This window comes from Falco naumanni, chromosome 1, assembly GCF_017639655.2.
Source record: "Falco naumanni isolate bFalNau1 chromosome 1, bFalNau1.pat, whole genome shotgun sequence".
Classification (NCBI taxonomy): domain Eukaryota; kingdom Metazoa; phylum Chordata; class Aves; order Falconiformes; family Falconidae; genus Falco; species Falco naumanni.
Genome location: NC_054054.1, coordinates 99,311,517 through 99,332,478, shown reverse-complemented (window position 1 = coordinate 99,332,478; position 20,962 = coordinate 99,311,517). Strand labels below are relative to the sequence as shown.

Below are 20,962 nucleotides of genomic sequence, written 5' to 3'. Positions count from 1 at the left end.
GTGGCTCACACACCTGCCTCGTGGCATGTACCCACTGGCAAGGCCCCTTGCGCCACCACCACCCCGCAGGCACAGAGGGAGCAGGGAGCCCCCAATGGTGCAACCACTCCTGGGATGCCCTGAGCCCCCGCAGCCGGGAGAGGCCCCACAGGGGCTGGAGGAGCCTCCTGCCACCCGCTGTCCCATGCATGCTCCTCCTTTCACCAGGATCCCCCCCCACTGCAGCCCCAGTGTTGAGGGGATTCCTGCCTGAGTGTGATTCCCCTGGGAAAATCACCCTCCACATCCCACCCGGCTTCCAGCGCAGGGCTGGTGCGGGGCAGGAGAGCAGCACCAGCTCATGCACCACGGACTCCCCAGCAGCTCTAGTCTTCTGGGTTTTTTTAATTTGCCTCACAAGGTAGAGTACATCCAGGGAATGTGCAATGTACAAGGAAAGTGCTGAGCAGGCGAGTGCGAGGGGAGGCGGGGGTGCCCCACGGGGCCCAGGACTCGTAGCTAGCAGGCGGCACGCTCAGTCGGAGGGCGCGTCGGGGGTGACGAAGGTGCCCTTCTGGTCCCACTGCATGTCCCGGATGCGGCGGATGGACTGGATCTGGGGTTGGAAGGCAGACCACTCGTTCCAGTGTCGGAAGTCTCCAGTCTCAAAGAGGTACTGGTAGCCTCTGTAGCCAGGATATTGGTACCCCACCCAGCTGCAGGGAAAGCAAACAGAGGGCACCTGAGTGGGGTCGGCCGCTACAGGCAGCAGTGACATGGCCGGCACGCTCTTGAGAAGCCGGCAGAGCCCCCCTGCCTCCCGTGTGCTGGGCGCAAACCCCTGGGTGACAGGCTATGCCACCAAAAACAGCCATGTGGCACTTTCTGGGCACCCGAGAGCCCCCTGTGGGTGCTCAGGACCAGCAGGCAGCAAGCTGGGGCACAGGGGAGGACAGGGAGCCTGGCAGGAGGCAGCCCCCGCTGCAGCCCGGCTTACGTTCCACTGGGCACCTGCACGCTGCCCACACGGTCGCAGAAGCCGTAAGCCCAAAGGCTGGGCACGTCATCCTCCTGGATTTCCATCTTGTTGCCCTTGAAGTCAGCAGACTCGTACAGGGAGATTTTGTGGTCCTCAGCCTCCTGGGGAAGACAGAGGGAAGGTGCTGGGTTGCACGGCCAAAGCCCTGGAGCTTGCTGCAGGGAGACATCGAGCAGCACAGATCCGGCCCTGGCCAGACCCTGCTGGGTGCCTTCCAATCCTGGACCACTCACCATTTTGATGGGACGCATGGACATGAAGCAGTCGCTCCGGTAGCTGCTAGACCAGGTGTCCCAGCGAGGGTACTCGCCCTTCTCCAGGATGAACATCTCTCCGCGCATGTTGGCCTGCTCATAGGCCACCCAGCTGGGGAGAGGGGTAGGACAAGACAGTGGGTCAGACACCACCCAGAGCTCCATTCCTGCTCAGCCAGCCTGCAGGGTTCCAGACCTGGGCTCCCAGCACCCAGAAAGGCTGCGGGTGTCAGGACTGGTCCCACCACCCTGCTCCCATCTTTCTCCCAGCCTAGACACTGTGGTATGTGCAGAGCCGGTGGCTGATGTGAAGCAGCGAGCCAGCAGGCTCTCAGCTCAGTGCTTGCTGGTGCATGCATTCAAGGCCTGCAGCAGACACCAGTGCGCTCGCAGTGCTCCCCTTTCTCAGCCCAGCGAGCGGCAGGACCCCAAGGCAGCTTTGACTGTTTTCCTCTTGCACCACCAAGCCTGAGCCAGGGCTGCCCTGGCTGTCGGATCCTGGCACGCTTGCATGCTTCACTGCACCAGCGTCAGCCAGAGCTGGCATTCATCCCACTACCAGGATGCGGGCACTCAGGGCTTATTCAGCTGCAATGTCACCTCTTCAGAAATGCCACGAAGGTGCTGCTGTGCTATGAATGTCACAGGCTCTGGGCTCCAAAAGCCCTTGGGAGCAGAACAGCCCTGCACTTGCTGTTTCACGTTTCTATGCAACACGGGGCTGTTTCTGCCGATGCCCACAGGTATTTTCCTGATGGCAGGAGATGTGTTCTAGTGCCACAGACAGCGTCACCTTACACTGACTTCTAAGGCTCAGCTTCACTGATTTTATCTTCCTTTACATACATTTTTGGGCACAGAGTCTCAGCAGTGCCTCTCAAGAACACTCTGAGAATTGAGGACCCCAATGACACATGTACCCTCTTCTCCAAGTTTCACCCTTTCTACATCTAGTGCAGCTTCCCAGGCATCCCACCCAAGCTCCTTTGAGGCTGCTCCATCCTCTTTCATTTCAGTAAGAGCTGGATATTCTGGGTTCCTAATAAAAAGTTATCACTGGTGCTACAGTGGTGTCATTCAAGGTGACCACAGGTCACCCTGCCCAGTCCCTCAGCGCTGCTGTCAGGGCAAGCTGTTTCCCATGCACACCATCCCCACACACCCCCACCCCCGGCAGCACTCAGACCGCCTGGCTGTCCCGCTGCTGCCAGGCTGCCTTCCCAGGCACGGCATTTCCAGCCGGGCGCAGCCACTGGCAGATGCTCTTTCAACATGAAGATCATCTGTCTGCTCTGTTATCTGGTTTGGTGATCATTTTTGTCCCTGCCTGTGTCGACTGTTCCCATGGCTTTCAGAGCTTCCCAGCCCTTTCATCACTGCTCAGCTGCTGGGGTGCAGGCAGGCGTGTGGGGCCGCCTGCCTGCCTTCCCCTGCCCGCTCCAGTTTTGTCTCCACGGTGGTCCTGGCCACCAGCCTGGTCCAAGGCACGTGCCTTGTTTCACCTTGGCTTCTCTAAAATCTATAGGTCTCCTGCATTTCATGGGCAGCTTCAGGTAGCAGATCTGATGGACACCTTTCCTTGGCTTTCAGCTTTGCCTCTTGTGCCCTTGGCTTTACAAATGACCCTGGCGTCCTTCCCACCTGCCCACATCATCCTGCCCTCCTTGAAGGAGACCCGGGGTCCCCAGCTCTGTTCCTGTGCTGGTTCTGCTCCGTACCCTGCCAGGGCTGCAGGGAAATACCCTGCATGTCACACTGCGCCCAGGGCTGCTCCCCAGGACCACATCTCCACCTCCCCGGGGCATCCCCAGGGACATGGTCCCTTCGTGGCTGGGGTCACTTACGGTCCAGAGGTGACGATGACACTGCGCACCCGGTCGAAGCCACGGTCCCCCAGGTTCATGCACTCAGTGGTGAACTCCATCTGCCTGCCCTGGAAGTTCTCCTGCTCAAAGACGATGATCTGGGAGCAGAGGGAAAGGGTTGGACAGGCACAGGCATGCTCGGGGAGGGCAAGGCAGCGCTGTGTGTCTCTGCACAGACCCTGCACACACAAGCCCACTGCCCCGTGCATCCACCTTGAATCTCCAAGGCTTCCTGCAGGTTTTCAGGGCTGGTGCCCAGGCAAGCCGAGCTGCGCTTTGCTTGAGCAGCCCCGTTCAACATGAGCTGAGCACAGGAAGATCCCCTCCTGACAGACATCCTTGCTCAGAGATAGCCTCATCCTGCGCTAGGTTTTGCTGCTGCAAAGCCATGTCTCCCTGTGCCGGTGCCCACGTCGGGTCCCAGCTGGGCTGGGAAGGAGGTGCTTTTCCAAGAGCTGCATCCGTGCTGTGGCCTTGGCTGCCCGGCACGTGCAAAGTGTCACTGGGGCCCTCACATCATTTGCCCCTTGTCCCCAGCCCCAGTGCAGCACCTTGGTGACACACTGCCCTGGTGTCACTGCCGTGTTTCAGTGCTGGCCCTGTCACTCACAGCCTCCTCCTCCACCCCCCCCACCCCCCCGCAGCACTACAGGACACCCGCCTGTGACTGGAGGGAGCAGGTGACAGCACCCAGCCCTGACGCCATGACCCAAGGCAGAGCATTTCCAAAGCCTGCGGTCCCCAACAAGCCATCCCAGCCAAGGGGCACCTGGAGCATCCCTCCTGCAGCAGCCCCACAGGCAGCTGCTTGAACCCTGTGCCAGATGAGCCTGTGCCCCTGGGAGGGACAGAGCAAGGAGGGACAGCATCATCTGCACTCCCCTCCTGCTCTCGGAGCAGGGTCCTTCCCCCTGGGATGCCTGCGATCTCCTCCTGCTGACCGCCCCAGGGATGCTGCCACCATCTCTCAGCCCCGGACCGTGTCCCTGTGTGTGGGGAGCAGCAGGGCTTACCCTGAAGGCTTCTGTGGAGGGCTCCTCGCCCTTGCTGTTTGTGATGGGAGCAGGGTCGAGGGATGGAGTTGGCGCAGGGGCTGCCTTCTCCTTCTCCTCCGCAGCCTGGCCAGGAGCAGCGGGTTTTGTGGTCTCAGACATCGTGGTGTTGGGCTCAAGTCTGGAACAGGGCACCAGGCAGAGTTGGCAGCAGCAGGTTAGAGGGGAAGCATGGATGTGGGCACCCACCCCCCACCCCAGCTCTTGCCCTGCCTCAGGGATGGTTGCATCAGGATGGGGGGGCTCAGCAATGGGGTGGGTGGCTGGGGCTGAGAGAGGAGCTGCAAGGGGGAGTTCTCTGGCAGACACAGGCAGGAGGTCCTGCCTTCACCAGGAGGACTGTGGGAGGTCTCAGGTGTCCACACTCTCCTTCTGTGGTCAGGAGAGCCCTGAGCATGATCCTACCACTGCAGGGGTGCCCAAAGCAGCCCTGAGCCCCAGTGCCCGGCGACTGTCTGCTCTCCCGGGCGAGGCTGGGGCCTGATGCTGCCCTGGGTGCTGGGGCCATCCCGCACAGGGTATGCCTGGGAGCCTGGCTGGGCACCGGGGCAGCGTGTGAGGGGGTGGGAGGGGGACAGCCCTGGTTTGCTGAGGCCCTCCAGCAGGCATTCTGCTGGTAGCTCCGCAGGTGTCACCAGCAGCTGCTGGGGGAGCGAAGGGTGGTGGGATGCTGAGCACCGGGACTCTCTCAGACATGGTGACCACAGCGGTGGCCATAGCTGAGACCCTGCGTTTCCCTCTCCCCACCTCGGGTCCGGCTGCAGCCCGGTGCCCGGGGACTTTGTCCTCTTACCTGGGCAGCTGCTGCTTCTTGTTGGAGTGAGCGGGCTTGTGTTTCGGGGTGCAGCGAGGCCCCCACTTTATAGCCTGGCAAGGGCAGACCCCCAGGCGGGCGCACAAAGGAACTGCCAGCTCATCAGTGTCTGCGCGGCCGCCCAGTCATCACATCCTGCAAAGCGCTGGGCGAGCTGGAAGCCTCTCCCCGGCCCCGTGCCCAGCCGCTGAACCCAGCACTTTCCTTTGTGCCTGCGGCACAACAGAAGACCTGACCGTGCCACTTTGCAGCGTGCGGCAGCACCCGCTGCCCCGCGTGCGGCCGCCCTGGCAGGGCATATATAGCCCTCCCACGGCCCAGCCGGTGCCGGCACGCCACCGTCCCCTGCCCACCGCCCCTGCCACCGGACCTGCACGGGCGCTCAGCTGCAGTGCTGCTGCATCCAGGGAGGGTGCACCAGGAGCGCCATGGCTTCGTGGTGCCCAGCCTTAAAGCTGCACCGTGCTCATTTCTCCCTCTAAACACTTGATCTCTTGCTTTAAACATCACTCTATGCCCACAAACACCTGCGTGTGATGCATTGAAGATGCCACGATGCAATACTTAAGTGTTTTCAAACGCTTCAGGAGCTGGGTTTTCCCAAATGCCGTGTAATCAAAGCTGACACTTTCTTGACCACCCCAGTCCCTGAAAATGGTGTTCTTTATTGAGGATATCCCCACTCACTGCATCCACTGGCACGGGCATTAGCTAGTTTTTAGCCCAGTTATCCTGTGCTGAGCTCATTCTGTACCATCCCTACTTTTGCCATCACCACACTGTATGGTACCAAATCGCAGGTGGGATTTGGGTGCACCAGTGCTGTGTGTGACTGACGGCAGGGGGGCTGCAGGGTGGCTGGCCAGGGGTACACTGGGTAACAGTCCCCAGGGCAGCTCAACCCACAGTGCCACGTCTCCTGCACCACGTGGCTGCTCTCTGCACCAACAGGCACCTTGGGGGAACCTTCCCCTGACTCCCACCAAGCCTCTGGTCAGTGGGTCTCCCCATTTGCCTGCTGTGATCCTGTTGGTCATGTAAATACCTGCACACTCACTTCCTCCTGGTCCTTTCCAATACCCCCAGCCTCCCACAACACCCAGCAGCAGCGCTTCTGGTCTGGCTTTTCATCCCTGGCAGCAGTAAATCACCCAAGGGTGCATGTTCAGAAAGCTCAGAGCCCTCAGTTTTGCCGTCATCTTTTATTTTCTCCAGAGTGAAGTGTCAACCAGCAGCAGTGGGATTCAGCTGCACCCCCTGGACTATTGCCAAAATCCCAAAGAAAAAGCATTTATTGATCCCTTCTTCTTTTCCCATGGTTTTACAGAGGGATGGGCTGTGCCTGCAGGCATGGCCGGGCACAGGTGCTGCTGCCCCGTTTCCCCTGGGCACTCCCGGCAGTCTGGTCTCTCACCTTGATGCTAGGCAGCTTTTTATGATTCATGGCTTTCAATTTGCATTCATTTTCATGTTTGTTAGACAGATTTCTATTTTAATCTGCATTCTCTTCCTTTCAGAGCCAGGGTAGGTTTTTTAACTGCTGTGTCTCACCTGTGGCTCCTGGGCATTAATCAGCGGGTCTCACCCACTCCCAGCTTCTGCTGCCCTGATCTTGCTCTGCTTTCCCTCCCAGCTCCCAGCACCCTTGGAACTGGCCACTGGAAAACCGTGCTTGGAGGCACTGAGCTCTACTCCTGATGGCTGCTCTGCGCTCCTTTGGTCATTACTTTGATTTTCCCAGAGTCCGTGCTGTGCAAAGGCTGACAGCCGGGATCTGTCCTTGGTGGTTCTGGAGTCCCTGGACACAAAATCCCTGCTCTCCCCACTGAGCGTCCCTGCTGCTGGCTGCAGGTGCTCTGGAAAGCCCCTTGCTGCACTGGCCTGTCCTGTACCAGCCCCTTGCTGCACCGGCCTGCCGTAGCATGGATGGGCACGTGGGATGCACAGCTCAAACACAGCAAGGGTTGCCCAAGCCTCACCCCCGGTGCAGATGGCTGGAGCTGACACAGCTCAGCCCTGGCAGGCACAGGCGTGAGGGGTTTGTTCTGCTGCATGTGGAGCTCTCGCTGCTGCATCCCCTGCACTGAGCATCACTGTGAGTGCACCCAGCTGCAACCCAGGCTCTACAGAACCATGTCCCAGTGATGGGGCACATCACAGACAGCAAGTGAGCTGTCGTCACCATGCTGGTGGCCAGCAGCAAGCTGACTTTAGCTCAGGCCATGGTGAGAGGCTGGGGACAACTTGTGCCAAGCACACATTTGCTGGGGGCTGCAGGTGTCAGGGACAGCCAACACAGCCCCACTGCAGCCAGGAGCAGCCCGTTGCATGTGACCACACTCCTCCCAGCTGCTGTGTTCACTTGCTCTGCCTTCCCCATGGTGCCCAGAGCTGCCAGGGCTGCAGCTGTGTGAAGGAGGATGCTTCAGCTCAGCCACCCAGCAGTTTCCTGGCAAATCCTGTCCCAAAACACAGCACTACCTCGGAACGTGGGTTTTGCCACTCAGCCCAACAGCCTCCTTTTGCTTCTGCCTCAGTGTTCCCTGCTCCAAGGGGCAGGCTGTGTGGGTGCCTCTGCAAGGTGCTCAGCCCTCGGAGCCTGCACGCTCCCAGCACAACCCCAGAACAATTTGGCGGGGGGGGTCACCATGAGCAAAGCTTGATGGTGTTTAGGTACCCAAACTGTGGATGCAGCGGGCTCTTTTCAGGTCCCTGCACAGAGAGGCAGGAGCCTGCTGCAGCACTCCCTAAGTCTTGATCTGCATCTTTAGTCCCTCTCATGCCTTTGCAAGCTTGCCCCTTCCTTTCCTGCATGCCTGTTCCCTGCTTGTTACAATGATGCTCCGGGGTTGCTGTATGCTCAGCCTGAAAAAGAGCAATTCTGACTTTCAGGGAGAGCTGCTCTGCCCTAGCAGGAGAAGCATGCACTGCCTCAAGTAGAGACAGGTCTTTCCTCCTACTTCCCAGAAACGTAGGTGACAAAACCTCCCAGCACGCCCAGCCAAGGCACAGGGCAAGCAGTGCTGCCCGTGGGCAGGAGGAGCTCTGCCAAAGCTGGGGGGCACAGTCCCAGCCCAGTCCCAAGCTGGGGCAGGGCACTCGGCAGGAGGGCTGGCAGACCCCGGGGTCGATGCCCCGGCTCTGGAGCTGCAGGGCTGGGGGTCAGAACCCGTGCCTGGTGGGCCAGGGGAGCAGGAGCTGTGGCGTCCCGGCTCATCAGCTTCCCTGCAGCATCGCCTTTGTTCTGCCCGGTCCCTCCTCCCTGCCATGTGCTGAGTTAGGGGTTTCAGTAATGCTCTCCTGGGCTCTGTCTCTATCTGGAGGCTATAAAAACCCAGCTGGAGGGCTGCTGGACATGTCACCTCCCCGGGCACCAGTGCCTCACCCCAGGTAAGCACGGGAGCCTGGCAGCAGCTGCCCCTGCCCGGCATGGCTGGGTCCTGGGAGTGGAGCAGATGCGGGGATGTGTGGAGGAGGATCCGAGAGCTGGGGCTGGACCTTGCTTCACAGGCACGACCCGGCCTGGGCTGCGGGGTCCTGCAGCCAGGGCATGAGACAAGGGCAGCCACTGGGGATGGGCCATGGCACTGCTCTGCCGTCACATGCATCAGGGAACGGTGGCGGGGGGATTGGAGGGCGCCGCTGGCCATGGCAGCGTGGCGGGGTGCTGCTGCTCAGTGTGGGCATGCAGCCACATCTGCAGCACTCCTGGCTCGGTGCTGCCCTGGCTGCAGCTCCAGTGCTGGCCCTGCCTGTGCATGGCGAGCACACCTGGGGACCCGCACGGGGCTGCCTGCACAGGGGCTTTGCCTCGGGGATCTGCCTGCAGGAGGAGGACTCTCCCTGGGCATTAGCAGCCATGGGCAGTGCCACGCATGGGCAGCAGCGTGCTCTCCCCACTGAGGTGCTGTCAGGCTGTCCTGCCAGACACCCGCTGCTCCACGTGGCCCAGAAAGCAGCCCCAGGTGGGCAAGGAGAGCCTCAGCCCCTGCTCTTTGCCTGCTCCAGTATGAAGCAACCCCATCACTGCCTCCCATGCCACCAGCGAAGGGACGTGCGTGGGCTCCTGAGGGCATTTTCATCCAGGCAGAGGCTGGAACGAGCCCCACAGAGCAGGGTCTGGCTACCTGCAGCCTCCTGCCTCCATCTGCCTGACTGTCTGTGCAAAGCATGGCCCAAAGCCTGGTCCCAGGACATGGGGTCCCAGGGAAGGGCCAAGCCCTGGAGCAGGGCTGGTGGGTCTGGCCAGGCTGCAGCGGTGAGGCCAGGCTCGTGGGGGCCAGCAATGTACCAGCTCTGGGGCAGGCTTTAATGGTCCCGTTCCCCTGTGCCCTGGCAGAGCCAGCATGACCCATCGCTGCAGGAAATCCTCCGGTCTCTGGAAGGTATGGGAACCTGGGGAAGACCAGTGATGCAGCCTGAGCCCTGCGAATGCCTGGGCATGGGGCTGCAGCATCTACTTGGGGTCCCTGCCCCCATGAAGCCCACTGACTCCCTCCATCCTCCCCAGATTGTGGTGTGGGATGAGGCTTTCTTCCAGGGCAAGAAGCATGAATTCACCGCTGACTGCTACAGCACCCCAGAGCATGGCTTCAGCACTGTCGGCTCCTGCAAGATCGAGAGCGGCGCGTGAGTGAGGGTCACAGGGTACTGCCACCCCATGGTGCTGTGGGACTCCATGGAGGCAGGGGGGTTGGAGGGTGGAGTTCTCCAGTGCCTTTTGCCACCTGAGCCATGGGGCTGCCTCCTCTGGGCAATGGCTCCATCCCCACAGGGTGCAGGTCTCACCCCCCTTTCCCACCCCGGCAGGTGGGCAGGCTTCGAGCACTGCGGCTTCCAGGGGCAGCAGTTTGTGCTGGAGCGCGGCGAGTACCCATGCTGGGAGGCATGGAGCGGCAGCAATGCCTACCATGTGGAGAGGATGTGCTCCTTCCGCCCCATTGCCTGCGCTGTGAGTGCCCCTGCCCCGGCTCCCCACCGTAGGGCCAGCCCCCGGAGCCCACTGCTGGGCTGGTGCCCAGAACCCACCATCAGCTGCCGGCCAGGGGGCTGGGCAGGGCAGCCATGGCAACACCATGCTCCTCTTGGTGGCAGGACCATGGGCGCAGCAGGCTGATGCTCTTCGAGCAAGAGAACTTCCAGGGCAAGCGGGGGGAGCTGAGTGATGATTGCCCCTCGCTGCCTGCCCTGGGCTGGGGCAGTAGTGCCGTGGGCTCCTTCCTTGTCCGTTCCGGCGCGTGAGTACCCTGGGGGCTTGTGCTCTGCCAGGACCCAGCACTGGGGGCACACACCAGAGCTGAGGATGCTCTGACAGCTGCAGGCACCCTACCTGCTGCCCAGCACCTGCAGTGCAAGGTGCTTCATGGTGCTGCCAGCCCTGAGCCACCGTTGCTCTCTGCTCTGTCACAGGTGGGTCTGCTCGCAGTACCCAGGGTACCGGGGCTTCCAGTACCTCCTCGAGAGTGACAGCCACGCGGGCGAGTACAAGCATGTGCGGGAGTGGGGTTCCCATGCACAGACGGGCCAGGTCCAGTCCATCCGCAGGGTCCAGCAGTGACCGCCGGTGCCGGAGCCACCATGCCGCCAGCCACATGCCCTGGGCACCGTCTCTCCCGCGGGGCGGCGGGGGCAAAGCTCAATAAAGGCTCAGTTGTCCAAGACGGCACGCTGGCAGTTGGGGAGGGGGTGCCGTGGGAGCGTGTGGCCGGGAATGGTGCTGTGCCCGAGGGCAGAGTGGAGGCTCTGCAGGGGCAAGGATGGGGTGGGGGAGAACGACTGTCCTTTTCTGCCCCTGCAGCCAGCACAGGCATCCACATGTCCCTGTCACAGGCAGATGAAGTCCCTGCCCAGCTCACATACAGAGCTGCAATGCTGCACAACGGCCTGCCCTTGCCCCCCTGGCCAGCCTCGGAGGAGCTGTGGGGCTGGGGACCAGTGCACGGTGGTCAGGCCCAGTGCAGGGGTGAGGAGCTGGGTCCTGAGCCAGCAACAGCAGCAGCAGTGCAGCCCTTGTACAGCGCTGCACATCCCGCCTGTGAGGACCGTGCCTGTCCTGTCCCTGCACCAGCCTGACTGCCGGCTCAGGGGCTCTGCCAGACCCACACATCCCCACTGCCCCACAGACTCCACCTGCTCTGCCAGTACCAGCCGGGGGCTACGCAGCAGCTGCAGCAAGGCTGAGCAGAACACTGTGTGGCAACTGCTGAGCCTCAGCCTTGCTCGTGAGTTGGAAGGAGCTGCAGGATCCAGCAAGCTGCAGCTGCACCCATTCCTGCACCCATGCATGCCCCTGCACTCATGCACAACCATGCACACACTCCTGCACCCACACCAGCTTGCAGCATCTGCCAGCCTCGCAGCATCTCCCCTGCCTGGGGCAAAGCAGGCAGCCCAGGGCAGAGGCAGGCAAGCTCCTCTCTCCAGCGGTGCAGGGGACCAGGCCAAAATGCGTGGTGGCCCTGGAGCAGCGGGGTGGCACCGCAGGCTCGTGGCTCTGTTTGCCCCAGCAGCGCGGCGGGCACGGGCAGGGCCTGCTCCTCCCTGCCTGGACCTGGGCTGTCACTGCAGGAAACCTGGGGCAGCAAGAAGCAGTCGGGGGCTGCCGATAAACCATCTTCTTCAGCTCATGAGAAAGTGGCCATTAACTGAAGCTGAAAATGTGACAGGGAAAAGGCTGGTTTGGCAAAAATCTCTCATTTCAGAAAAGCTCTGGAGAAAAGGTTTGATGTGATGAAAATGTCCCATTCCTGACCTCTGCAGCAGAAGAATCACCATCGGAGACAATGCTGCCCAGGAAGGGTTCTCTCTGCAGGAAATCATAATTAAAAATGCAGAGTAAAAGAAGAAACAAAAAGTTTTGGGATGGGCTGAGTGAAACCCTCCTGCCACCCCAGGGCAAACCCATCTGGGGTCACCAGTCAGCAAGCCCTGGAGCAGTGGAGCTCCCCAGCCCCTCCATGGCCACATCTGGTGGGGACCCCTATCCTGGCCAGCCCCCCCCGCCCCTGTCCAGCCCCAGGCGGGGTGTGGGGTGCGGTTGCGGGGTACCAGGAGCAGGGCCAGCACACAGCCAGGCATGGCAGGCAGCTGGCGGCTGGACCGGTGGGTCCCCGGGGATCTGGTGACGACCTAGAGAACAATGCAAGAGCCCAGCAGCTGCAGAGCCCCAGCCCCCCTGCCCCCGGGGTGGGGGTCTGCCCCCCACCGTGTCCCCAGGCTGGGCTGGCCTCTCTGCCATCCTTCCCTCCACCACGGCCAGATCCTGCACACCGTGTCCCCGGGTGGCCTGCCCAGCGCCCCTGCCCCGTGTCCCCCACCCCTCATCCCTGTGCCACCCCCGTGGGTGTGGGGTGCCCACGCCCCCTCAGATGGCGGTGGGGGTGCGCCCGTGCCAGCACGGCAGGCCGGTGGCTTGGCGTGGGGGACGACGACACGGTGGCCTTTGCGGGGGGGCCCGGCTGCAGGGAGGTGGGTGTCCCCGGGTCTGCCGCAGCAGGAGCGGGTGGGGGGCGGCGGGAGGGGGGGGCAGGTGGCTCGGCCGCATTTCCAGCATTAAAATTTAATGGGAGTTGCAGCATCCTCCTGCGCCGTAGGTAGGGCCCGGCGGGGGCTGCGAGGAGGAGGAGTTTGCACGGCAATCCCTTTCTCAGGGATGCTCTCTGGAAAGCTCCAGCACAAAGGAGCTGCGCGGCGGCCAGGAGCGTGCGGAGCCCGGCGGTCCCCGAGCCCAGCCTTCCCCTGTGGGTCAGGTAAAGCCGCGCTTATCTTTCTCGCTGCTGTTTTCCAGATGGAAGTGCGGCTCCTTTCCGGGCGCTGGTGGGGTTTGGGGGCGTCAGGCGGAGCCCCGGGGGCCGCCCCCCACCTCGGGGCGTGATGCACAGCCAGGAGCAGGGAGAGATGCTGCCCCGGGTCCTGCGGGCATCCCTCCCGGGAGGCTGCGGAGCGGCAGGCGCTGCTGCTCTGGCCGCTCCGTCTCGAAAAAAAAAATTAAAAAAGCGCCACCGCATATATTCTTATTCCCTGATTATAAATAATTCCCCTGCTCAAGATGGGTTGGAGCCACCAGCTTCTCCCGGGGGACACCAGGCTGGGGCAGCCCGGGCCCCACTCCCTTTGTTAGGGGCGATGCTCGCCCTGGGCAGCCCCGGGGGGCCTGGCTCCCTCCGCGCACCGTCTGCATCCCCGGTACCACAGTCAATATTAACTGATGCACCGCTTGTTTGTATTTTTTTTTCCTTTTTTTTTTTCTTTTTTTTTTTTTTTTTTCCAGAAACCTCATCAAGAATAGGGCTCGAGACAGGTAAATGGATTCTTGCCTGATTTTCAATGCTCCTGGAAGGAAATGTAGCCAAAAATGCTGGTTTACTTCTTTGTCTTGAAACCACCATTTTCTCCTAAAGCTGGTGATAGGTAGGGGGTTAGAGAAGAGGCTGGGGCCAGCACCCCTCCAGGGCGCTTCAGCACAGCCCTTCCCCCTGCAAAGAGCAAACCTGACAGATGCTATCCGGGCTGCTTTTGGGGAGCCATTTTCTCTCCCTCATTGTCTCAACGCCTTTTGTGTGTGTGAGTACATTCTGCCCCAGGGAACCAGGAGGAGCCCAGAAATAATCAGGTTTTCAGTTGTTTCTGGGTTTGCAGGGAGCCTTTCTCACCCCCTCCTTCTCCCAGGGCTGCCCAGGCTGCCCAGCCCTGAGAGCTGCAGACAAAGGGAGGCAGCCCCAGAGCCCGGGCTGGCAGCGAGGGTGGGCAGTGCTGAGGACAGGGGCACATTGGCCACCCTGCCAGGAGCTGGGGGATCTGGGGTGCCCAGACGACACCCCTCAGAGATCACCTCTCCGGGCATGGGCAGTAGAGCAGCCAGCACCGCACCGTGCCTGTGGCACAGCGGGAGCACATGGGCACTCGCAGCAGTGGTGCCTGCTGTGCATGGGCAGCCTGCCTGCTGCCCTTGCCTCCCTGCTCCTGCCTGCAGCGGAACTCGTGCACCTCTCCTTCCTCCTTGCTCAAAGGTTTTTCTAGCCCCTGTTTAACTCAAGTGCTCCTGGGCGCTCAGCCCCAGGGACAAATCATGTGCCACCAGCCCTGTGTGGCGGTGGCAGTCGAGCTCGCAGCTGGTAATCACTGCTTGCCATGCACAAGATTAGTGTTTGGTTATGTGCTGCCCACACAAAATTGTTTTTCTCCCCCACCCTTCTCCTGGGATGTACTTCATTGTTGGGTGAGATAGGCCATCCTGCAACGGTCACCCCATGCAGACATGTCCCTCCTGCCCCACCATGGGCGCTTCCCGCTCAGATCCAGGCAGGGGAGTCCATTTCCCAGATGCTGGATGACATCTCTGGTGCCCGCCGCTGCCCAGACCCCACCCAGCTGCCCCACAGCAGCTGGTTTGCAAATGCTGCCTGGACGTGCTGTCCTCATGAGAGGGACTGTCCTGCAGGCAGCGCCTGCAACTTGCAGCAACAATGAACCGTGAGAAGCAACAGCAGCTCCGCAGCTGAACTGCAGAGTCATCTCGGCCCAGTTCCCCCAGGACCAGCCTTGGCTGTTCCACGCGGGCAGGGCTGGAGGAAGGCAGGCAGCGCAGGCTGGCTGATGGTGCCAGCCGCGTGTGCCCACATCCCCGTGGCAGTGGCAGTGGCAGAGGCAGAGGCAGAGGCAGGCAGAGTCCCTGCAGAGCAGGCAGGGACAGTTTGGGGCATTGTCACCATTCTTGGTGTGGTTCTTCCCAGTGCCTCCTACTCTGTTCCTGCTGGTGGGTCTGGCTCCCTCCTGCTCTGCATGGGGACAGGCACAGGAGGGAGAGGTGGTATTTCTTTGGGGACTGGGTGTCCCTGAGCAAGCAGTGGGCAGCTGAGCAGATGCACATAGTGGGGGTGAGCGCAGGTCCCCCATGGGAAGCATGGGCTGGAGCTCCCTCACTTCCAACCTGCCTGCCTCTGCCCCACTGCTGCCTGCAGCAGAACCCAGCACCATCTGCCTGCAAGCTGCAGGAGCTGCTGTGAGCACCTGGGTACCAAGGGGCAGTGCTAGCTTTGGGGGGGCGCTTGTGGAGCAGGGTGTTCATCTAGTGCAGGAGTCAGCTGGGCATTGCCGTGCTGCCCTGAGGCGGTGCCAGGAGAGGGGTGTTAGTTTGCCTGAGCTGGGAGGATGACTGGGCCAGTCCCTGCTCCCCAGGGCAGCCCAGCGTGTGGGAGGGGGAAGCTGTGCAGGGCAGGCTGGGTGCTGGTACAGCATCTCCCCAGCAGAGGTCTTACATCTCTGTCTTGCAGGATCTGGCCCTTCCTTTGCCCCCAGCTTTGGGCAGCACCCAGCCACCCTGTGAGCACCAGGAATGGTGCCAGCAGTGCTGGGGTTCAGAGCAGAGGATCCTGCCTCAGGGATTTAATCCTGCAGGAATGGGGAGCTGCAGGAACGGCAGGGGAGCCAAGGGAGGTTCTGCCTGTGTTCCTGCCTGCCCTGCCCTGCCCGGCCCTCCTGCCAGGCTCCCAGCAGCACGATGCATCCCCCCTTGGCTCGGCTTGGCTCAGCTCAGCTCTGCCCGGGGATGACGGTACCGTGTTGCTCTCCGTTGCTGCGTTGGTTGCTTTCTTTTGCAGCTGCTAATGACTGACCTGAGGTCTGTTCACACACAGTCCCCTGCGCAGCCTCCACGGTGGAGCAACCAGACAGGACGGGGGGACATTGCACGGCACTCACATAGCTGGTGACCACAGGTAGGACCCCCAGGGAGAGGGACACAGGTGGGGCAAGCCCCATGCTCTCCCCACTCCTCATGACCTGGGAGGGCCCTGGGCAGCTGGGAGCCAACTTTCCTTCCCAGGGTCCCATCCCCTTGTGGGCTCTCCCCAGGCTCCAGCCAGGTCTGTGGGCTCACACCATCCCCAGGGCCACCTGCACGAGATGATGCATCCCCCATGCATGCCCAGTGGTGGGGAGGGGGTGGCTACCATGCTGCCCAGGGTCTTATAACATCTCTGCTCCCCAGTGCCACCAGCCCCAGGGGCACAGCCCCAGCTCCTGCCTGGTCAGACTGGCCATGCCCGGAGGGGAGCCAGAGCTCAGGGAGCCAGAGCTTGGGGAGCCTCCATCGCTGCCCACACATGGATGCCAGAGCCGGGCCAGCCCCAGCAGAGCAAGCCGGTGCCAGCTGCCATGGGCTGGAGTCATGAGCCTGGCCACTGCAGGGGACATGGCTGAAGAGACGGCGATGGTGACACCTGAGGACATGGGTTTGCATGTGTGCACATTTTTTCTACAAGGTCCTGAGGTCCCCTTCCCTCCTGCTGCTCCATCCCAGCCAGACCCAGTGCATGGGCCTCCCCATGTGCCCTCCCTGGCAATGGGCAGGGTCTGGGCAAGATGAGACCCATCACCTGCACCGAATGCAATGTAGGAGGAGGGAGAAGGGGATGGGAGTGGAGCTGTGCCAGCTCAAGGAGGCAGGATGGCCAGAGCCCAAAGGGACCCCAGTTCTTCCCACTGATCCTGCCTGTCCTTCTGTCAGCAAAGTCCTGGTGCTTTCTACTCTGGAAGTGCCCTGTACTGCCAGCGTCATGTCCTGGCAGGATCCTGCCTCTACTCTGCTTTGAGAAAACATCTGGTTTGTAGAGCATGGGGAGGGACATGGGCAGTGCATCCTCCCCCCGGGGCCTCTGCAGGGCCATGTGGGGCTGCCAGTGGCCCCGTAAGCAGGTGTGACCATTGCCTTCCCTCGCAGCCCCCTCCAGCAAGCGTCCCCCGAGCAGGTGGGAAGGCTGGGTGGGCAGTGGGCTGGGGGCTGAGGGCAGACGCAGCCCCCTGAAGTGCACAATGGAAAATTATCCTCATGCGGAATGGAGGGAGCTAGTGCTGCAGCGGGAGGTGACCCAGAGGAACATGGGGCAAAGGGTGCCCTCGGTGCTGGGGCAGGGTTCAGAGCCACTGCTCCTGCCACCCCTCAGCAGTTGGCACTGCTCAGCTGCCTGCTCCTGCAGGCAGCCCCGTGGAGGGGCAGCTTCTGATGGGGAGGGGATAAGCTGTTGGGCACCTTTCTTCTGCTTCGTGTCATGGTTTTCCCTGCTGGACCTCCTCCTCCCTCCACGGGCAGTGGGAGCTTGGTGGAGACCCAGAGCAGCTGTCACTGTCTCTGCAGAAGCCCTGCTCTTGCAGAGCTGCCTGTAGCCTTGCCCCTGGCACTCCAGTAATGTTTTCACCCCTTCCCTCTCTGCTTCTGCCGGCTCCTTCTGTGCCCTTACCCCAGAGCCTTGCAATGCTGAGTCACAGTCTGGCACTGCCAGGATTGTCTCCTCTGTGCAGCCCATCTCTCATTTTCACCAGTACCAGGGGTGGGAAACACATGTTGTGTGTGGGCACACGCTGCTTGGGCGTTTTGTACCTCACCAGCATGGATGATAGGGGCAGGTCCCTGCAAAGCATTTAATTCAGAAAGCCTTACATTACTGCAGGCTAAACCCTCCGCTAACACCTTCCCAAATCTCAGTTTGGTGACAAAGCCCAGGAACACCTCTCACTGTCCTGAGCCAGAGCCCTGCTTCGTCCCCAGGAGCCACACAGACCCTACCCTGGTAAAGTGCTCCTCCACCGGCGGGGAGGCTAACCGGGACTGGCTCTGCATGCTGCTGCTGTGCTCCGATATTAACCTACTAACCCTCCGGGACCCTTGCCACCCCCTCTGCCAGGGCTGCCGGGGGCTGCCCAAGCCCCTGGCAAACGGACTAACTCACTAACTGGCTCCAGCGCATGCCCTACTAACCGGCCTTGTCTCACCTCGCACTAACCGCCGACAGCCAGCGCTGTCTTTAAAGGGGAACGGAAAAGCTGGGTAAGTACGTTTATAAGTGCCGGGCGTTGCTGCGTTGGTGACAGGCTGCGCAGGCAGGGCCAGGCAGCATGAGCCCCTACAGCGGGCAGGAGGCGGCTGGCAGCCCCTGCCCCGCGCTGCTGCCCTTGCTGGCATGAGGAGAGGGTTTCTCCCCGCACGCCGTGCTCGGGTCTGCCTGTGGAGTCTGTTGCTGACTAGGAGCCTAAAACGGTTTTATCAGCAGAAGCTTTTCAGTTCCTTTTTAAGCCAGTAGATCTCTGTTACTAACACATTCCTGAACTGAATTAAACAAACTAACCGTTGCTGCTTTTCTCTTCATTTCTCTTCCAGTATGTATGTCCTCTAAGTCAGACCGATTGTGCCATGCTTCTGTTACTAACCTGTACTAATTGTTCCTGACTTATTTCTCTATTGCTACTAACAAATACTCTTTGCATTTTAACTCTCGGACACTATTTGCCATGATAAATGAACAGTGGCCTCCTCCTGGACTCTTGGTTATCAGCCTGCAGCAGCCCGAATCTCAGTGCTGCTGAGCATCTTTGTCTCCCATTCGGTGCAATGGGAGGGAAGATACTCAGGCTGGGGAGCTTTGAAAATTTCCCTAATTGGCCTTCTGTTTTCCAGGAAATTTCCTGTGGCTAAATGAGGAAAAGAGGCTGGAACAGAAATAAGACAATGTGGAAAAATGTTAATAGCAACTGGTAATGGCTGTAAAGGTCCAGCAAACCCAGTTTGCAGAAAGATTCAGCCAAAGAGTGATGTTATTGCCATGAGCCCCAGCAGAACCCAAGCTCTGCGCTCTGCTGGGGCCCCGGTTCATCTGTCATGGGGAATGGTTTCATGCTGCTCCCCACATTGGCACATGGGTGCCAGGGTGGCTGCAGGGTGCTCCCGGGCTCCTCTCTTCACTCCCTTTGTCTCTCCACAGTTTTTCTTGTGACTTTGATGCATGTGGAAGCCATTGCCAGCAGCGTGGTCCTGACTAACTGCACGGCACCGAGGGCTGCGTCTAACCGCTGGGTTGGTACTTGCAGGGTCCCCCTGGCTCGGCCATGAGCCCAGTGGGCAGGAGCGGGCAGAGGGTGGTGGAGGGTGGCTCTGCTGCTGGCTGCCTGGCAGGGCCAGGGGGCTGTAAGGCTGTGATGGGGGTGCAGCCTGTGCTTTGCTTTCTGTCCATCTGTTAGTCGGATGAACATCCCCTGCCTCTACAGGGTTTCTGCCAGAGTTAAGGCTTCAGGATCTGGCCCATCTGTATGGGTTTGGCATGCAGGCTAGCGATCTGTGCTGAGACACCCTCAGCATGAAGTGCTGGCTGTACCAGTGGGACAGAACCAAGCTCTGTGTGCCAGCAGAGGGTGGTAGCCCTGTGCTGCTGGCTGGGAAGGGGCTGGCTCATGAGGACTCCCAAACCATGGCTGCTGGGGGGACACGGCTGTGGGGCAGCTTGTGGGGGGCTGCCTCAACCAAGGCTCAGGGCAGCTCTCTCTGGGGTGTGTATAGATCCGGACAGCATCCATCTCTGGCTGCTCTCTTTTGGCTTTGGCCTGTGCTCACTAACCCCATGACGAGGACCTTCCCAGATAACCCATAGGCGCTGGCCCACTTCAGTCTCACCCGACAGCAGCTCTCCTGCCTGCTGTTGGAAGTCAGAGCCAGAGCAGGGTCCCTGGGGCAGCCAGGTTCATCCCGTGATGTTGCCCACCTGCCCTTGGCATCCCTGCTCTGCACTGCCCACAGCCTGGCCCTTCAGCTGGGGGGTCTTGCTGGGCTCTTGCGCTGCCGGGGCTCCCCTTCCTACCCAGCTCCACAGCTGCCGACCTCCACCTTAACCCACTAACCATGTGCCTCCCTTTCCTGGCACGGCTGGGGCCAGGGGGGATTTTTGGGCTGGTGCTCCTGTGATTAATTGAAAGGGAAGGCAGGGCTCTGCTGTGGGCTGGGGGAAAAGGGAGCAAAAGGACCAGCTGGGTTGGGCACAGAGCAGGCAGGTCTAGGGCTCCTGGACAGGTCAGGAGTGCCACGAACACTGGGCTGGGGTTCCCAGAGCCCACCACCCATTGCAAAGGACTGCCCTCTCTGCCCCCACGGATCCCTCTTTTAGCTCCAGAGCAGCCCCCCAGCCAGCCCTGTGCCCAGTGGGACCTCCCCAGGCAAGTGACTGAGGGGGACAATGGGACCACTAGTCACCCAGATGGCCCAGAGGATGCATTGGGCAAATGCGAGCCGCATAGGTAGCAAGTGCTGCCCACAGCCTCCTCGGTGGGGGCAGGCCACTGGTGCCTGTGGGGCGGCTGCTCCCCCCTGAAGATGACCACTCCTGAACAGGGAGGGGCTGGGGGGCAAGAAAGGCTTCATGGAACATCCAGGTTGCTCCTTTGCTCTCCCCCAGCACCTCGGGGTTCCCTGCCTCTACTCCCCATTTCCCTTGGCTGGGAGAGGAGTCGGTCAGTCTGTCTGTCTGTCCCCCTTTGCTGGTGCCCCCAGGGCTGTCTGAAGAGGGGAGGCAGTAGCACAAGCGGGACATGATATGCAGCTCCCCCTTTACCAGCTGCAGCGATGACAGATGTGAGGCCAGGCCACCTCAGCAGCAATGTGGGGTGTAGAGGTCTGGGGGTGATGCCTGGCTCTGGGGGCACCATCCTGCCCAGGGCACACCAGCCCAAGATGGCCGGGGCTGCCCCTGCTCTGCAGGACCCCGCTGCCGCCTCATGCCCAGCACGGTGGGCTGAGGACCAGTGTGGGGCAAGGATGCTCTGGGGGAGGGGATCCTGGGGCTGCCTCTGTGGTGTGAATGGAAGTCCTGTGGGTCCCCACAGTCCTGAGGATGTCCCTACTGCCTGTAATGTCTGCTGTGAACATGGCAAGTGTGCAACCACCCCGCAGTCTGGTGTCTTTGTGGGGTGTGGGGGCCTGGGGGAGCCGGGCAAGGATGGTCTGGGGGTGACCCAGCTCCCATGCCATGGGGCACAGCGTGGGGCGCGTGGGGGCCAGGCAGTTCTCGCCACTGCCATGTCAGCACCCTGCACGGCAGCCAGGGCCACCCAACGGGGTGTCAGGGCAGGAGGGGGCCGAAATGCCGCGGTCCCTGGGTGCCCGGTGGGAAGAAGGGGCAGGACAGGGCACCGCGGGAGGG

The 20,962-nt window shown here is 61.3% G+C and overlaps 2 protein-coding genes and 1 long non-coding RNA gene across 3 annotated transcripts; 2 read left to right on the top strand and 1 right to left on the bottom strand.

The window, feature by feature from the left end:
- Window positions 1–405: 405 nt before the first annotated feature.
- CRYBB1 (crystallin beta B1) lies at window positions 406–4,294 on the bottom strand. The gene is made up of 5 exons (XM_040582417.1): window positions 4,151–4,294; window positions 3,117–3,235; window positions 1,252–1,384; window positions 977–1,119; window positions 406–695 (listed from the first exon to the last, which is right to left on the bottom strand). Exons 1-5 carry the CDS (start codon window positions 4,289–4,291, stop codon window positions 515–517), a joined length of 717 nt encoding a protein of 238 aa, XP_040438351.1. The 5' UTR covers window positions 4,292–4,294; the 3' UTR covers window positions 406–514.
- A 5,055-nt stretch (window positions 4,295–9,349) lies between these two features.
- CRYBA4 (crystallin beta A4) lies at window positions 9,350–10,560 on the top strand. The gene is made up of 5 exons (XM_040582416.1): window positions 9,350–9,388; window positions 9,514–9,632; window positions 9,813–9,954; window positions 10,098–10,240; window positions 10,413–10,560. Exons 1-5 carry the CDS (start codon window positions 9,350–9,352, stop codon window positions 10,558–10,560), a joined length of 591 nt encoding a protein of 196 aa, XP_040438350.1.
- Window positions 10,561–12,597: 2,037 nt separating this feature from the next.
- LOC121096112 lies at window positions 12,598–20,704 on the top strand. Its single transcript, XR_005830357.1, has 3 exons — window positions 12,598–12,751; window positions 13,273–15,718; window positions 15,991–20,704. It is a non-coding gene; the product is annotated as an uncharacterized LOC121096112 (long non-coding RNA).
- Window positions 20,705–20,962: the final 258 nt, after the last annotated feature.

What these genes read in the sequence shown, in the direction of transcription:
- CRYBA4 (XM_040582416.1), top strand. Translation starts at nt 9,350, where the DNA reads ATGACCCATCGCTGCAGGAAATCCTCCGGTCTCTGGAAG. An exon ending in AATCCTCCGGTCTCTGGAAG is followed by an intron (nt 9,389 to 9,513) that starts GTATGGGAACCT and finishes CATCCTCCCCAG; the next exon opens with ATTGTGGTGTGGGATGAGGC. An exon ending in TTCCTTGTCCGTTCCGGCGC is followed by an intron (nt 10,241 to 10,412) that starts GTGAGTACCCTG and finishes GCTCTGTCACAG; the next exon opens with GTGGGTCTGCTCGCAGTACC.
- CRYBB1 (XM_040582417.1), bottom strand. Translation starts at nt 4,291, where the DNA reads ATGTCTGAGACCACAAAACCCGCTGCTCCTGGCCAGGCTGCGGAGGAG. An exon ending in CCATGCGTCCCATCAAAATG is followed by an intron (nt 1,120 to 1,251) that starts GTGAGTGGTCCA and finishes TGTCTTCCCCAG; the next exon opens with GAGGCTGAGGACCACAAAAT. An exon ending in GTGCAGGTGCCCAGTGGAAC is followed by an intron (nt 696 to 976) that starts GTAAGCCGGGCT and finishes CTTTCCCTGCAG; the next exon opens with CTGGGTGGGGTACCAATATC.